Source organism: Gastrolobium bilobum, unplaced genomic scaffold, assembly GCF_033153095.1.
Source record: "Gastrolobium bilobum isolate Gb01-03AN ecotype WA unplaced genomic scaffold, APGP_CSIRO_Gbil_v1 utg7094, whole genome shotgun sequence".
NCBI classification, from domain to species: domain Eukaryota; kingdom Viridiplantae; phylum Streptophyta; class Magnoliopsida; order Fabales; family Fabaceae; genus Gastrolobium; species Gastrolobium bilobum.
Window position 1 is genome coordinate 39855 of NW_026898828.1, and position 17659 is coordinate 57513.

The window sequence follows — 17659 nt, forward strand, 5'->3', positions numbered from 1 at the left end:
TATATTATTTAAAATAAAAAATATCAAATCCTTAGTTTATTATCAAAATTCAAACTTTAAAAATATGATTATTGGATCGACTTTATTATCGTGCCGTTTTAAAGAGAGAAAAAAAGAAGAAGAGAAGATGAAATGATAAACCCCGAATCATATAATTTATTTTTTTAATTATTGGGAAAATGTAATTAATTAATAATGTAATTCCGAAAGTACCCTTCATCGTACTGGTCCAGAGCAGAGGCCAGACCCCCAACCCCAAGTACCAGTTTTTAAACACTGCGTGAAATTAATCAATCAATCATCGTCGTTTGCTTCGTCACACACTCTCTCTCTCTCTCTCTCTCTCTCTCTCTCTCTCTCTCTCTCTCTCTCTCTCTCTCTCTCTCTCTCTCTCTCACTATATATATATATATATATATATATATATATTTGTTTGTTTGTAACTTTGTGCTACTCTCGTGCTTCGTCACTGACACACACACACTCTCTTCTCTCTCTATCGGGTTGTTAAACTGTAACCGCCACACCAATGCGTCCTCAGCAATCAGATGTGATCACCAACACACTCTCTATCTATACTCTCTTCTGCTTTGCTTTCTCAGTTTTCCTTTTTTTTTTAGTTCAATGGCATTAGGATTTGCTTCTCTGCTTCTGAATCGACCTCGATTGTTGTTGTTATTATTATTATTATTATTTTTTGATCGGTACTTTGCTCAGTTAGTTGTTAGGGCTTTTGATTGCGAGATAAATTCGTTGAGTTTGTTTCTGATGTTGTTGTTGTTGCATGGTGCAGGAGCAGCAGCAGCAGCAGCAGCAAGAGGAGGAGGAGATGGAGGAAGACGAGGAGATGGTGGTTCCCCGCTCCGATATCCCCCATGGCCCTTTGCCCATGGAAGGTATAAATAAAAATGCTCTTCGGTTTTTCGGAATATCTTTCTTTTGATTAATGGTGATGCATTTTGTTGTTGATAGTGATTGATTGATGAGCTCGGTGTATGTAGAATGGTTGGGAATGACAATAAAATTAGTGTCTCGATTGTTGTTTTTAACTAATTCATAAATGTTGTTGATGATGCATGTTTTTGTTTTTATTAAAAAAGATGCTTGTTGACGATGGTGGTGGTGGTGGTGATGACCTCAGCGAGTGTGTGTCTATGTAGAGGGTGGGAATGAAACTAAAATACATTTATAGTTTGTGTATGGCGGGTAAGGGTTCGCGGTGAGAAAGGTTTAGCTTGAGAAGAGGGCTGGTTTTGGACGAATTTTATTTATTTATTTTAATTGCTAAAGACTAAGGAAGCAAGGGTTTAATTTGTTATGGCTTACTCTTTTGAGCTCTCTCTGTACTGTGGTTTTTTTAAGTGAAGATTGGTCTTCTTATAGTATTTTAGGTGTTGGTGGGGGTTAATCTTGCTTGTTGTTAGAAGCCAAAAGTTGCTTTGCTTTGGTTACTGGGCTTGGATTAAAGCTCTGCTTGAGTGTCGTGTTACTTATGTATCTGTTTTATTGGGGAAGTGGATAGTTTAGAATTCCAAGAGTCTTTCCTCCGTGTTTCTTGCAGATCTTTTTGATTGAGGAAGTAGGTAATTTCAGTTTTAAGATTCTTTCCCCCATGTTGGATCTGTTTGATTGGGGAAGGGGGTAAGTGGTGTTTCAAGATTCTTTCCTCCATATCATGTGTGAACCTGTTTGATTGGGGAAGTGGGTAATTTGCATTTCAAAATTCTTTCCACCGCGTTGCTGTGGGCCTATTTGTTTGGGGAAGTTGGGAAAAGACAGATTTGAACTGATGACTTATGCATTACCATGGTCTTACTCTACCAGAGTTAAAAGAGCCCTGTTATTAGTTTTTCAAGATTTTTTCTCCGCACTGAATGTGGATGGGGAAGCGGGTAATTAGAATCTCAAGATTCTTTCACTCATGTTGCTTGTGGACCTGTGGATTGTCAGGGATTTTTTAAATAGGAATCAATGAGGATTTAGTTTTTTTTAATGAATGGCATAACTGAGTAATAGTTTGACATATTTTGTTGTTTTGCTTTCCCTTTCTGTTTTGTTAATAGCCCAAGCAGAAAACATGAGTTCTTTTGATGCGCCTGCGCCGATAGTCGATGATCCGCAATCTGGGCGGTTCACATGGACAGTTGAGAATTTTTCAAGTCTTACGAAGAAACTATATTCTGACGATTTCAATGTTGGGGAGTACAAATGGTATGTGGATTTCTGCCCATATTCTTCAGTTGCTAATGCTTGATATGTATATGCGTGACAAATTATGCATGTTTGAATGGTGGTCCTGATTGATATTATTTACAATGAGCAGGCGGATACTTATCTTTCCAAAGGGGAACAATGTTGATCATTTGTCAATGTATCTAGATGTTGCAGATTCAATGACTTTGCCTTATGGATGGAGTAGATATGCCCTGTTTAGCTTGACTGTTGTTAATCAAGTTGACCATAAATACTCAATCAGAAAAGGTAATTTCTCTGTCACAGGTGTTCACATTGAAAGATATTATCTTTATCATATGGAATAAGTAATGAAGAATTAAATTTGCCTGTTTTGGGTGGTGTGTCATCTCTGAGTGTGAATGTTGTAGCTTATTTATTTTATAAACTGCAGTATACTGAATTTAGTTGGAGATGGAACTCCTGAATACAAGTTCTATATTTTGTGTCTGCAATATTTTAGGAAATTTATTATGGTTTGTAGATGCTGTACACTTATGTTGTTTAATCTTATATGCTGCAAACCCTTGCTTTCTACAAGTTATTGTTAATATAGCCTAATAGTCCTACATTTTTTGTTTTTGGTTGATTTTCTGTATATGTTCCAGGTCTAATTATAGCAGCGGTCTGAATTCTGATAGAACATAAATTGAGTTTATTGTTGTTCAAGAGTTGAAATTATAAAATTTTTAGTAACATACGAATATATAGGGTTAATGGCAAATGGTCAACAGTAGTTGTTACTTGTAGTGCAGCTTATTTGCAAATGATATTTTTATTTGGAAATATTTTAAAATTGAATAATTCAATTTTCAGGTAAATGAAGAATCCAATTCACTTTTTCTTTTGTTACCCTAAAAATTTAAACTTAGTTATTTTTGCATATTGCAGAAACACAGCACCATTTCAATGCTCGTGAGAGTGATTGGGGTTTCTCTAATTTCATGCCTATTGCTGAATTGTCTGATCCTAGTAGAGGTTATCTTGTGAATGGTACATGCATAATTGAGGCTGAGGTTGCTGTACGTAAGGTTAATGATTACTGGTCACATAATTCAAAAAAAGAAACTGGTTATGTGGGACTGAAAAACCAGGGAGCTACTTGTTACATGAATTCTCTCCTTCAGACATTGTATCACATTCCTTATTTTAGAAAGGTTAGCCAGTATTCACTTTGCAAACTTTTATTCTTTTTTTATAGAAAGAAGTACCTTATGTGTACAATTGTTTGTTACAGGCTGTGTATCATATGCCTACGACTGAGAATGATATGCCATCCGGGAGCATTCCTTTGGCATTACAGAGTTTATTCTATAAGTTGCAGTATAGTGAGAGTAGTGTAGCAACGAAAGAGTTAACCAAGTCTTTTGGATGGGATTCATATGAATCATTCATGCAGCATGATGTCCAAGAGCTTAATAGAGTTCTTTGTGAAAAGCTAGAAGACAAAATGAAGGTACAATTTTTTTCATGGCAACATCTTTTAGTTTTCTTATATAGACAAAGCTGCTTTTACTTCAGATATTCTTCTATATTTGTACTTATATCTGGGAGATTATTGTATTCGGGTTTCTTCTTGGCTCAGGGAACTGTTGTGGAAGGCACCATACAGCAGTTGTTTGAAGGCCACCATATGAACTATATTGAATGCATCAGTGTTGACTATAAATCAACAAGAAAAGAATCATTTTATGGTATGCAATTTAGGATGCTGTTGTTTACTACATCATCCCATATATTCTTGGACCTTAAGGAATTTTGGGTATTTTATTATAGATCTTCAGCTTGATGTCAAGGGATGTCGGGATGTGTATGATTCTTTTGACAAGTATGTTGAAGTGGAACAACTTGAGGGTGATAACAGGTATCATGCTGAGCAGTATGGTTTACAGGTAAAATCTGAAACCTTGGGCTTTTTATTTTGGTTGTCAAGCTGTACTTCTTGCTTTGCATTAATTTACTAGTTGAATACTTTTTTTGTAGATTAGTCTTACTCTATTTTATTACTTTTTTCTTTTCTTTCTTTCTTTTGCTTAGGTTTTGCTTGAATGATTATTGTTTGATTAATTTTATTTTTTTATTTGCATTTTCCTTTTCTTATCACTCGTAAGGGTGAGCCTTGGTGCAATGGTACTGCTTTGTACCTGGTGTGGTTGCCTAGAAATGGGTATGTCTACCTGGGAAATGGATCCTCTCATGTGTTATTTAACATGACTATATCACGTGAAAAGATCTTAACCATTAATAATCAAATCAACGGTTATGATTTTGTAACTTCCTATTTTTATATTTTTTTTCTCTTTCTTTATCACCATTGATCCACCCTTGTATGGTTCGGATTCTCCCACATGACATGATCTTGTTAATTAACACATGAGAGGATCCACTCCTGTCTGCTTGTACTTTGTACGTGTACAATAAAGTTTCTAACAGCTAGGGTACATGTACAGAAGGATATGTTATACATAAACGTAAAAATATAAACAATGAAGTTATTAAACCAGAACATAAATACCATTTTCATAACATTCTAATTTATATTTTCAACAAAATTCCACAACGGTCATCAAGCAAGCTGAAGATATCTAAAGAATAGTCAAACTCTTTGGTGGGCCTTAATATTTGAAGGGGTGGAGTAGCAGTGTCTTTTATTTGGTAGCAAGCCAAAAAATGTTAGTTGGAAAACGTTGTTTGCATGAACTGACTTATACTTGAGTCATACTGATTACTGAATCATCATTCTTCATCAGAAACCAACTTGACAAAAAAAAGGGTACCCAGCTGTACATATTTGTACCAAATATGTACCTATACCGGCTGTGTATCTAGTCCTGGTAAGACAGCGATATGACAGCCTTGAAGGAGCCTTGTGCACATCTGAGCCTCCCTAGATGGTGTAATGATGGGAGCCTTGTGTACTAGTCTGCCTTTTTTCCTTTTTGTTTTTTATTATTTTACCAATATTGTTGTTTTTGGTTATTTTCGTACGTCGTCATTATGATTAATCTTTCAGGAGGCTAGGAAGGGCGTCTTGTTCATTGATTTTCCACCTGTTCTTCAGCTTCAGTTGAAACGGTTTGAATATGATTTTATGCGAGACATCATGGTAAAGGTTAGTATTAAATCATGAATCGGTATAAATTCCTCCCTTGTTCTATATACTTGTATCGTTTCAAGCTAATCAGTTACTTGAAGTAAATTAGTTATTTTCTGTACTAAATGTTCTTGAATGTTAGTATCATATGTATTTTTTTACCTTGTTTACCACGGATCATAATCCTTTTGTTGCCACACCTCTCAGTTTTATTATTGTATTTGTAAATTTTCTCTTTTTTCTATGATACCTGTAATTGGAATGACCATTAAGTTGATTGCCAACAGATCAATGACCGCTATGAGTTCCCCTTGCAACTAGATCTTGATAGGGACAATGGCAAGTATCTATCTCCTGAAGCAGACAGAAGTATTCGCAACCTTTATTCACTTCACAGGTATTTGATAATTTCACTCCAATGATCTCTGTTCACTTATATCTTGCATGTACTTCATGTCTGCTTTTTCCTATTGAGTTTCTGTTTTTGGAAATGCATGATATGCTGCAACATGAAACTAAGGTTGTTCTTGTCTGAATGAGTGGAAAGCACAAGGGTGGAAAATTTGGAATGAAAATTCCTTCAGTTTGCTTGGTACAATAAAAATGTATGAAGCTTGGAAGTGAAGTGAAACTCTTTTACTCTCTGCCCCTCTGAGTTTTCACACATCTCATAGCATGAAAGTGAAAATCAAAACCTTTGTATTCTTCATCATTTTAACTCCCCTTATTTGCCACCTAGTCAAACAAGCATTGCCTAAATAAAGTGAGAGCAGGGTTATCGTTTAGATTTGAAAATACTGAAATTGAAAGCTTAACATTCTGCATGTACATGACTCTACTTAAGAGTCTTGGAGAAAAAATAGTTGGAAATTTAAATTAAAGACACATGCACATCTGTTGACTAGGTGATTTTTTTTAGTTCTTTTACTTCCCGAGAATCCAAATGTGTGAATTTGCAAGTTTATCACACTATTGACAACTATTCTTATTATAACAGAGTACTATACATTATAGCTGTCAGTTACTATTTTTACAAGAAATAATATGGGTTGTTTGATGATGGACTTAATTCATTAATGTAGAATTCTGTGCATCCCAATAACTTTGATGTTGGCATGGTGTTTCTGTATTGCTTTGTCATCAATATGATTGTGGAATCCACAACACAACCAGTTAAGAGCTGAGCTACATGCAGAGTTTAAAATTTGAACTTGTCCGTAGCTATACAATAGGCAGGCCTTGCTAATCCAAGCCACTTAAAGACTAATAAGCTCACATTGTTACCTTCTTATGCATGTTAAATATTGAGGCTATTTGCTCATTTCCCCTGGTTTGCGTTCCTCAATGATTCATGCTTTTTAAGTGTTTGAGTTGAGGTTGTTAACTGTCGGCTTTATGGGGGATGGATGTATTCCCCTAATGCTTTAAGATTATGTAGGGTAAAAAGTTATAATTCATTGTGTAAGAGCTGTGTACAAGAACATGGAGAGATAGTCAAGAACTGGTTAGAATTAATCGATATATCTGTTGGGGACCATAAATGAATTTTTCTCATTATATTAAATGAATTTTTCTCATTATATTGGTGTAATATTTTATAAAAATAATTTACATAAATACAATACTTTTCTTTGGCTCTGTTTGGTGCAAAACTCATGGTTTTTTTAAACGGCTTTCTCTAATGGATTTTGGCTTCAATTATTGTTTTCTCTTTTTCTTATTTTTTTATTTGCATTTTTTTTTGGTTATGACCTTTTATCCTCCAAATATTTTATAATTTTTTCTGTTCATCTTTATGAATTGTTTCTGTTATAATATAAAATCATGACAAGTAATTGATGATGTAGAATTTGGATAGAAGGCACAGTCCTTTATCTTTATAAAACGTGATTTTGCTTTTAATTGATTATACACTGATGTACGTTGTCTACATCATTATTTATTTTCAGTGTCTTAGTTCACAGTGGTGGGGTTCATGGCGGACACTACTATGCTTATATTAGGCCCACTCTATCAAATCAGTGGTAAGCATCGTTTCCAAGAAAACTTTTGAATCATTCATTATTTATTTATTTATTTATTTATGGGGAAGGATATTCTTACACCGGTATAAAAATAAGAAGTCTTACACCAAATCTTGATCATTGATTTGCTTGCATATAATGACTCAAAAATCTAATAAATCAGAACCGTTAGATATAAATAGGATCAACAATCAAATTTGAGAGTGTAACTTACACTGGTATAAAATAATCCTGAGCTTTTATTTATATAACTATTGTTCCATTCTTCTAGCTGTTTATTTATTTATTTTGCATTTGTTTTTTTTTTCCTTGAAAACTGATGTGCTTGTTGATTCAGGACCATATTGACCTCTAAGAAATGATAAAAAATCTTAAGGACTTGTATTTTTGTGCTACAGTGCTATTTCTGTTATAACAGACATGACTAGTTAACACACTGATGTACACAGAATTTCACTCCAATAAAAAATTCTTAATGATAATTTTTTATGTTCTTTACTCTGAACTATAAAAAAATTTCAAAGGTGCACGACATTGGGCTTTGAGATGGAACAAAAGGTAGTATTTCAGACATTTTCAGTGTTTTCGAGCTACTGGATGATTATTTAGATGATTTGTTGGGTGTCTTTAGGAAAGGCTAACTTTTAGGCGTTCTCCTTTGTGCATTGTAAATTAATTTTGCATTTTACTATGTTTATTCTTTGTTGATAACAAATTTTTATCATAGGAGGGATAGCTAGCGTGATAGGTGTCCCCTTATACCTTCACGCTGAACCCTGGTTTTCATTAAGCTAAGTAGAGGGTATGTATATTTTTGATAATCTTGATGGGAAGGATGGCTAACAGGATAGACATTCCCTTAATTTGTAATTGATTTTTTTTATCATATCTCATTTTTCATCATCCTTTACTGTTTTTTTTTTTTTATCTGAAAACACAAAATAACTTGCTTGTTTCAGGTTTAAATTTGATGATGAGCGGGTAACAAAAGAAGATGCACAGAGGGCCTTAGAAGAACAGTATGGTGGTGAGGAAGAGGTAATTTTTTGTTAGATTGCTTTGGTGCTTCTCTCATCTATCATTGGATAACATTGTTTGGTTTGCTTTAATGTTTCTTTCACCTATCATTGGATAAAATTGTTTGTCTTATTAAATTTTCTTTTGACATTGTCATAATACTTTTTTGTATTTTTCTTCATTTTTCTTCTTGTCTACAGTTACCTCATACCAACCCCGGACTCAACAACTCTCCCTTTAAATTTACAAAGTACTCAAATGCATATATGCTTGTCTATATACGTGATAGCGATAAGGATAAGATAATTTGTGATGTGGATAAGAAGGACATTGCCGAACACCTTAGTGTAAGATGTTTGAATCATTGGTGTCTTGTGATTTTTTATTATATTTCCAATATAAAAATGCTTCACTTTCAACTTTACATTTTAGGCAAGATTAAAAAAAGAAGAAGAAGAAAAGGAGCTGAAGAGGAAGGAGAAGGCAGAGGCTCACTTGTACACCGTCATAAAGGTTGCAACTATAGCTTTCTCTTCTCAGTTCAAAATCTTCTTCTTTTAGATGCTATGGTATGCATGTTTCATAAGAGCTGGTTCAATGATAAGTTGTTATTGATTTATTGGACCCAGGTTGCACGCGATGAAGATCTTTTTGAACAGATTGGAAAGGATATATTCTTTGATCTAGTGGATCATGATAAAGTGCGAAGTTTTCGTATTCAAAAACAAATGCCCTTTATCCTTTTCAAGGTATGAACTATTGTTATATTGGTATCATGCTTCATTTGTTTGGCCATCTATATTTTGTTCATTTCATTTGTCATTCTTTGCAAAATTTTCCCCTTTTGCAATCATTTTCAAATGGCAATTGATATCATCTTTATCTCACATGAATAACATCGTAAGATTTAAATTAGTGAAGTGTAAATTTGTTTTTGCATTGACTTCCTTCGTGCTAACACACATGGCTCTTTGTCAAGTTTTAGGTGTGTGTTTATGGAAATTTGGGATTTCTTTTGCCTGAATGACATTTGCTTCTTTTCTCTTGGTGGGCTTGTGCGATAGGATTTCGTTTGGCCTCCTGGAAGTTTATTTTTCATGGATATGGCTCCTGTATTAGGCGTTTTGAGAACACGAGTGGGAATATCTTTCTCCTAGTGACATTTTCTTTTCTCCATAATTTATCTACCTTGTATATGCCCCCAGAACAATTCTAATACAGAAGGTTCAGGAAGTGGGGTTTAAACTTAAGTAAAAATTTGACTGAAAAAGAAATAATTAGATTGCAATCCCTTATGTTCTTACTTTATTCTACTCATTTTATGCTAATCCTGATAGGTTGAGTATTTTTCATTAGCTTAGAAGCTGACTGGGGATATAAGATAAGGTGGCTGGTTATGTGTAACTGAAGATGTTCTTTTTAAAAGGCTTTTCCTTAACATCCAGAGGGATTGGCATAGCCATGCTCCATTGGTGTTTTCTCTGTTGCCTTCTAAATTGTTTGTACTTCTCTTCTATTTGTCCTAATGAATTTCTTCTATCCCAAAAATGAAATCATGACCCGATAGTTTGGACTTTGATTATTCTAGAATGTTTTACTACAAATCCATTTTACAGTTTCTAATCTTGTCTTTGAGCATGTGTATGCTAGAAAGGCAATGGCCTGTTAGAAGAAGGGCCTACTAGAGCATAACAACTCTAACTAGGGATGTGAAAAAGAAGCAAAAGAACTGAACTGGATTGTGAATTGAATTGAATTACACTTAAAAAAATTAGTTTTTTACAACTAGTTCATGAACTGAACTTCTTTTTCAAAAACCAATTCATGAACTAAATTGGTTTTAAAAAACCAGTTCATGGACCGAACTAGTAAAAAACTAGTTTATAAAATGAACTGATTTTTTTCTTCTCTTTTCTTTTATTTTTAATTTTTCTTCTCTATTTTTCTTTTCTTCTTTATTTTTTTTTTTTTTTATTTCTTTATATATTTTTTATTTTTTTCTTTTCTTCCTTATGTTCTTACTTTTCATTTGGTTTAAAACTGGTTTTAAAAACCAATTCTGAACTGAATTGAACTGGTTCATAACCAGTTCTGGACTGGTTTGAAAAAATAAACCAGTCCAGCTCTCCAAACTGAATTGTTTTTTCAGTTTTTTTCAGTTCCGCAAAGACAACCGAACTGAACTGAACTGTTCACTCATAGCTCTAACCAACTGGAAGGGGATAAAGGGTGTGAGGGGAGGTTAGTTGGGGATTAACTAAATATTTAAAAGACTTTGGGAGTGAGTCACTCTCAAATGCCGTGTTACCATTTCCATTATCTTTTCTGTTTTCTCATATCATCTTTTCTGGATTGCTGATTCGTACTTCTACTTATATCAGTGTTTTAATCCATATTTTCATCTTTTCTCTTATTTTCTGTGCTGAGATTCTATCAGGTACGTAATAGGATTAACACAAATTACTTGATTTTGGTTCATGGGCCTCACAATGTCCTTTTTCTTAACATGTGGAAGTCAAGTGCATTAAATAATGCAACACCTATTCTTGTATTGTAAGAAAGATACTTTCGTATGGAACAACCTTTCTGGGGTTTTTGATGAGCACAATTTTTTTCCATCTACGTCTGAGCAGTTTTTGTTGGTTCACTACAAATATTTTTGTAAAAACAAGGTGGTCGAAATTTTGTGGCAGTTGCTTGAATGGAATAAAAATATGGTTTTCCTTGCCCATGAATATTTCATGGTGATTGCCATCTCTGTTTTATGTGGAGGGATTGGGCGGCCTACCACATTCTTAGTTTTTGTCTTGATCTTGTGTTGTTTTTGAGTATTTTTTTTGCTTTAAAGAATACTTAATCCTCACTCTTGATATGCTTTCATTGTTGAGCCTTTAATAAAATTGTGTTTTTACTTCAAGAAAAAAGGCCTCTATGAAATTGTCATTCTCTACTGAGATTGTCTTCCTAAAACTTGATACAAGTACTATCATCCAAATTAAAAGAAACCAATGGTCTACCTGAGGACTAGCATGAGATTTAAGGTCTTTTGGGTTGGCATCCTCAGTTGGATACATTGTTGGGAAAGATGTTAAGGTGGATTTTTCTTCAAATAAGTTTTTATTGAAGTTGGCTTCTGTTTTTATGATCAAATTGATCTATGTAAATTAGCTTCCTTTTCTGTTTTTGAGAGTTATGTGTTTTGTATACATGTTAATTTTGCTTGACTGCATTTTTGTTCTTTGTACGACTTAGTGTTGCTAGACTATTTTGCTACATCTAACTACAAAGATCTGCAACTCTACATCCATATTACAGCTTTCAAACTGTTATTTTCTTATTTTAAACACGACTTGTAATTCATTTGATATCTGATGAAACAAAATTTGATTCTAGATTTTCTTCATATATTTCTTACAATGAAGCTTTTATCAGGAAGAAGTTGCTAGAGAGTTTGGTATACCTGTCCTTCACCAACGTTTTTGGTTGTGGGCGAAGCGTCAAAATCACACATATCGGCCAAATAGACCACTGACTGCTCAGGAAGAAACACAAACCGTAAGTTCTTCGCTTAAATTCCAATGCTTTGTGTCCATAAAATTGCTCTTTTGCTGGCATGTATTTATATTATGTATAGTGATCTTATTCTTTCTCCTATTAATTATTCAAGGAAATCTGAACGCTGCCAGCTCTGCTTTGTACCATAATATAGTTACCTCGTTAGTGCAGTCTAATGGAAATTGGAAAGGTTTACACAAATCCAATGTTCCAAAACACCATGAAGAGAAGTGAATTTCTTCATATCTGCAAATGAAGTGTAAAATTTGCTTTGGTCTGGACTCCGGATTGTTTTCACTCATTTTTTCATGTTCTTAAATTTTTTATTTTTTTTGTTAATATGATGCGGCTTTTGAGTATGAATCTCGAAATTTGGTATCGTAAATTTATTTTGTCTGTTTTGGTATGATTAGTGATCCTCTTTGAACTTTAAACGAAGGATGTCTGATTTGTGAAAATATATTTGAACCAATAATTGTGGACTGCTGCTGTGGGAAAACATTGAAAATTCACTTCTCTGAGCTTCATTGTAAACTCCAAAAAAAAGAGAAGTTAATAGGGTGAAATTGAGACTGGGATTGAAAGTTTCATTGTTCAAAGTGCTATCTCCATTATTGAATATTTTTTAAGATTTTCTTGCTGATCATGATGTATAAGTTTGTGTTCTGATTCTTGACATGTAGGTTGGACAGATAAGAGAAGTTTCCAGTAAGGCAAATAATGTAGAGCTGAAGTTATTTTTGGAATCGAAAGGACAGGTATTTTTTTTCTTTGTAATTTCATCTTTTTTTCTGACAGTCTGTTAGTGAATTTTAAGTATATGTTCTTCTCTCTCCAACTGACTTGTAATTGACATGGATTTGTTAATTATGCGTTGCACAATGAATTAGGATTTCTGGCCAATTCCTCGTCTGGAAAAGACAAAAGAAGATCTAATGCTATTCTTTAAACTCTATGACCCTTCTCATGAGAAGCTGCGGTACTTGCTCTATCATTTACCTTTTAGAATGAAACTTCATTTAATTACTCAAATGCCTTTTCTTTTCTTTTCTCAGGTATATTGGTAGGTTTTATGTCCCAGCTAGTGGGAAGCCCATGGACATCTTGACTGGACTAAATCAAATGGCAGGATTTGCTATTGATGAAGAAATTGACCTCTTTGAGGTTAGTCAATCTGCATCTAATGTATCATTATTTTCCATGATTGCAATAAGGAAGAGCAAAAATACTCACGTTCTACCATGCACATCCAGGAAATAAAATTTGAACCTCATGTCATGTGTGAAACTGTTGACATGAATTCCACATTCCGTGCCAATCAGGTATAAATTATGAGTGATTAACTGTAGATTTGTTTTCCAGCGCTTTCTAATGTCGTTTGATGTATTTAACAGTCATCTCCAACCCAGATTGACTTTTATTGTCGCACGCCTTATTTTTTGTGACTTTTGCTTCTATCCTTGTGTTTTTGAACAGCTTGAGGATGGTGATATTATTTGCTACCAAAAGCCCCTCAAGGTTGGTAGTGGCGAGCAATTTCGCTATCCAGATCTTCCTTCCTTCTTGGAATATGTGCAAAACCGTCAGGTATGAACTATTTAAATAAGAGGATTATAATCTCTTTTTCTTGAAATTCTGAGTTGTTGTATCCTCAATTTTAATATGTCCTGTGTAATAGAATTAGTTAGAGTTGGTTAAGAGTAGTTTGTAAATATTGCTAATGATTAAATATAGCAAAATTAATTTTGGTTTTTGGAGACTAGTTTTGCATAGCCTAATTATAGAAAATAGAAAAGTGGGATGAAGAACGAAGAAATTGGATAATAATAATTCTTCTCATTTTCATGTAGAAGGCATGATACAACATACAAGTATATAAAGCTTTAGTAAATAAAACTAATTGCTAAAGAATAAGAAAATAATCGGATCAGAGTTATTTTCTGATTTCAAGAATCAAGGAAATTAAATGTTAAATAATTCAATTTAAAAAAAAAGAATAAATTAGGGAATTAGAACAGCCAAATGTATAATCTTCTGGAATTAAAACAGCTAGCTGTATAATCTTCAGCGACACGCCCCCTCAAGCTGGGCAGTAGATGTATAGACCCAGCTTGCAAATCAATTCTTCAAATTTGACTCTAGTCAATGCTTTGGTAAACACATAAGTCACTTGGGCTCCAGATGAGACATGTTTCAACTCAGTAATCTTAGCATCAATTTTCTGCGAAAGTGTATGTCAATCTCAACATGTTTGGTGTGATCATGGTGAATGGGATTCTTAACTATCCCAATGGTTGCCATATTATCGCGGTCGACTTTCATTCATGTAGAGCAACTCAACTTTAGTTCGCCCAACAGCCTTTGAATCCACATCCCTTCATAAATTCCAAGAGCTAAGGCTCTAAATTCGGCCTCTGCATTGTTCCTAGGTACCACTGGCTACTTCTTGCTCTTCCAGGTGATTAAATTCCCCCATACATAAATGCAGTATCCAGTGGTAGACCTTTTGTTATTGACTAATCCTGCCCATTTTGCATCAATGAATACTTTCAGATCCCCTGTCAGCTCCCATTTGAAGAACAATCCTCTGCCAGGAATCATCTTCCAATATCTAAGAATTTTGTACATAGCTTCTAGATGTTCTTCATTTGCCTTATTTTGAATTGGCTTACTACACCTACTGGAAAACTAATGTCCAGTCTAGTGTGAGTTAAATAAATTAATTTTCCCGCAAGTTTTTGATACCTTCCTGTGTCTATAAGAGCACTATCTTTCTTGAGGCCAACTTTGTAAAGCTTTCGTGGGACTTTCAGCTGGTTTACATTCAAGCATTTTGGTTTCCTCCAGAAGATCAAGAGTATATTTCCTTTGTGAGACAGGTACCCCAATCAATGTTGTTAAAACGTAGAGTCTATGTAGAAACGATATGGGTGAGCAAAAACGTAAAATCGTGAAACGTAAACGAAACGTAAGAGTTTATTACTTACTAAAAAAATATATCCAACATATATATATATATATAATATATATATATATATATATATATATATATATATATATATATATATATATATATATATATATCCAAAATACACCAATACATAAGTCATCACAAATTTAAGTTTAAACACTAAAGAAAATAAAATAAAATAAGGTGGAAGTAGGATAATTTAAATCTAATCTGTTAATTATTACAACAATTGCAATTAACAGATATTATGAAAAAAAGAAAATCTACAATGCATCGATTAATTAAGTTGAAGTGTGTTTAAAGCCAAATAAAAAAATGATTTAGACTTCAAGTTGCGATTGCAGATTACGACAACACAAATTATGCGATAGCTCAGGCCCAAGATAAAAACCTAATTCCATTCAGACATTCAGTCAATAGTTTCAAATTTAAAAAAAAAAAATAGTTAAATGAATGATAGGCAGTTAAGCACAAAGAATAGAGAACTCTATAAATAAAACCTTACGTTGTTTTTTTCGAAAGATTAAGGAGAGAGAATATGAGATGGCAGCGAAGAGGGTGAAGAAGCAAGCAAGGAAGAAGCAAGAAAACCTGCTTCCTGCTTGAAGACAACGATGAAGAAGACACGATTTCGTTGTTCCTTGCTGCCTGCTGTCAAGATCTGTAAGGAAGGATGACAGGGAAGATTGAAGAAGCAAGGAAGGACGCTGCTGCCTGCTTGAACACAACGATGAAGAAGACACGATTTCTTTTTGTTATAAACAATGAGGAACGACAACGATGACAGCAAGGAAGGATGCTGCATTTTAGATGACGGCAGCACACATGAATGGCGAGTAGGGTTTTATTTTTGTTTTAATTTGGGGGGAACTTGATTTCTCAAAAATACCCCAGATTTTTTTTTTACTGTTGTAAATAATAATTATTTAGTTATTTATTTGTTGTATTGGGCCAAGCCCATTAGGTCAAAATTAGGTCAAGTATTCTCTATAAATAGAGAACCCTTTGTACAGATTATTTACAATTAATAATATATCAGAATAACCTTTTTCAAGTTGGTATCAGAGCTCTCGATCCTGAGGGCTCTGCTTCCGCGTTTTATTCTTTTCTTCTTCTCTCTCGCTGCCATCAACCGCCACCGGAAAAATTTTCCGGGGACCTCTTGGACCGAGAAGACCACTGTTCACCTTGTCTTGTTCCAAACACCTTCAGCCACATCACTGTTCATCGCACAAGAAGGCCACCATACACAAACAACCTTGTTCATTGCACAAGAAGGCCCCTTTTCCGACGTCCTTTCACCTTCGACCTGATCCAGAAAGGACCGCGCTCCTCAGACGACCAAGCCACCGAAATTAGCCCAGAAAGCCTCCGGACGCGCCTGCACGCGCCACCACTTCCACCGCGAGTGACACCCACGCGCAGACAGCTTCACCGGTGCGTGGCAGTGCGTGGCTTTGAATCTCCGCCGCAGACCACTGCCGTTCTGATCGTCTCTTTCCCTTCGTTCTGGATCTGTGCTTTTCTCCCAGATTGGACGTCGTTTGGTATTTTTTTGTGATTTTTTGGCTTCTTGGTACTATTCTTTGAGTATTTCTTTGCAGTATGGCCGCTTCCGACACTGATTCAACTCTAAACACATCTGAAAAAAATTCTACCCAATCTGTGGTGACCCCTCTTGGTCACAATGATCTTCCAAGTCTACATCAGAGCTATCGATTTGATGGATCAAATTATTTATCGTGGTCTCAGCTCATTCGTACTACCATCAAGAGTCGCAATAAGATTGCTCATCTTGATGGCCCTGCTCCTACTGCCACTGATCCTAGTTTTCCTGTCTGGGATAATGAAGATTCTCTTATCATGACTTGGTTGTGGAATTCGATGACTCCTGAAGTGGGTCGTCACTGTATGTTCCTGTCTTCTGCTATGGAGATTTGGGAAACTGTCCGCTCCACTTATTCCTTGAAACAGGATATGGCTGCGCGCTATGAATTGCGCAATAAAATATTCACTACAAAACAAGATTCTTTATCCGTGACTGAGTACTATGGCACCTTGAAGGAGTTATGGACTGAACTTGATCAATTTCAGACTTTGAAGATGAAATGTACTGCAGATGCTACTGCTTTAGCCAAGGAGGTGGAAAATGAGCGTATTTTTGATTTTCTTGCTGGTTTGAATTCCGAGTATGAACCTATTCGGGTTCAGATACTTGGCAAAGAAACTTTTCCATCCCTTTCTGTTGTTTTCAATACTGTTCGGGGAGAGGAGAATCGTCGGGGTGTTATGATGAACCCTGATAAATCTGTCATGTTATCATCAAATGATGGTGCTGCTTCTAAACCCACTGATGGGTCTGCTATGATTTCAACAAAAAAGGATGGTTCTACTTACAGGAGTTCCTTTCCAAAATATTCTGATGGAGCATCTTCTAGACCTAAGAAAGATGATCGCTGGTGTTCTTATTGTAAAAGAACAGGTCATATCAAGGATCTATGCTATCGCCTCCATGGAAAACAAACTGTCTTAGAAAAGATGGCAATGATGCGTGGTCAAACGCATTTTACTTCATCTGATATAGCTCCTGCACCTAATGAGACCCAACCTGCATTTCGTCCAGATGAGTTGGAACGACTTCGGACCATACTTGATTCTCTGAGTAAGCCATCTGGTACTAGTGATTTGGCTATGACTGGTATGAGCTCCAAAATTTCTTCTTTTCTTACTTCATGTATTGATTTTAAACATTCTTGGATTGTTGAT

At 34.9% G+C, this 17659-nt stretch overlaps 1 protein-coding gene across 6 annotated transcripts in view; it reads left to right on the forward strand.

Moving 5' to 3' along the window:
- Positions 1–450: 450 nt before the first annotated feature.
- Positions 451–17659, forward strand: part of LOC133284523 (ubiquitin C-terminal hydrolase 13-like) — a 34452-nt gene continuing 17243 nt past the window's right edge. For 4 of the 6 annotated variants that reach the window (XM_061481557.1, XM_061481552.1, XM_061481555.1 and 1 more), the window contains exons 1-21: positions 451–550; positions 794–896; positions 2064–2211; positions 2324–2481; positions 3124–3389; positions 3470–3688; positions 3818–3926; positions 4009–4124; positions 5246–5344; positions 5614–5723; positions 7276–7350; positions 8310–8388; positions 8568–8714; positions 8800–8880; positions 8997–9116; positions 11800–11922; positions 12606–12680; positions 12813–12901; positions 12978–13086; positions 13176–13244; positions 13399–13509. In XM_061481557.1, coding sequence (XP_061337541.1) covers positions 530–550; positions 794–896; positions 2064–2211; positions 2324–2481; positions 3124–3389; positions 3470–3688; positions 3818–3926; positions 4009–4124; positions 5246–5344; positions 5614–5723; positions 7276–7350; positions 8310–8388; positions 8568–8714; positions 8800–8880; positions 8997–9116; positions 11800–11922; positions 12606–12680; positions 12813–12901; positions 12978–13086; positions 13176–13244; positions 13399–13509 — 2427 coding nt within the window. In that variant the 5' untranslated portion in view covers positions 451–529. Of the gene's footprint in view, positions 551–793; positions 897–1889; positions 1893–2063; positions 2212–2323; positions 2482–3123; positions 3390–3469; positions 3689–3817; positions 3927–4008; positions 4125–5245; positions 5345–5613; positions 5724–7275; positions 7351–8309; positions 8389–8567; positions 8715–8799; positions 8881–8996; positions 9117–11799; positions 11923–12605; positions 12681–12812; positions 12902–12977; positions 13087–13175; positions 13245–13398; positions 13510–17659 lie in introns of all 6 variants that reach the window. The other 2 variants (XM_061481554.1, XM_061481553.1) reach the window with 2 other exon arrangements.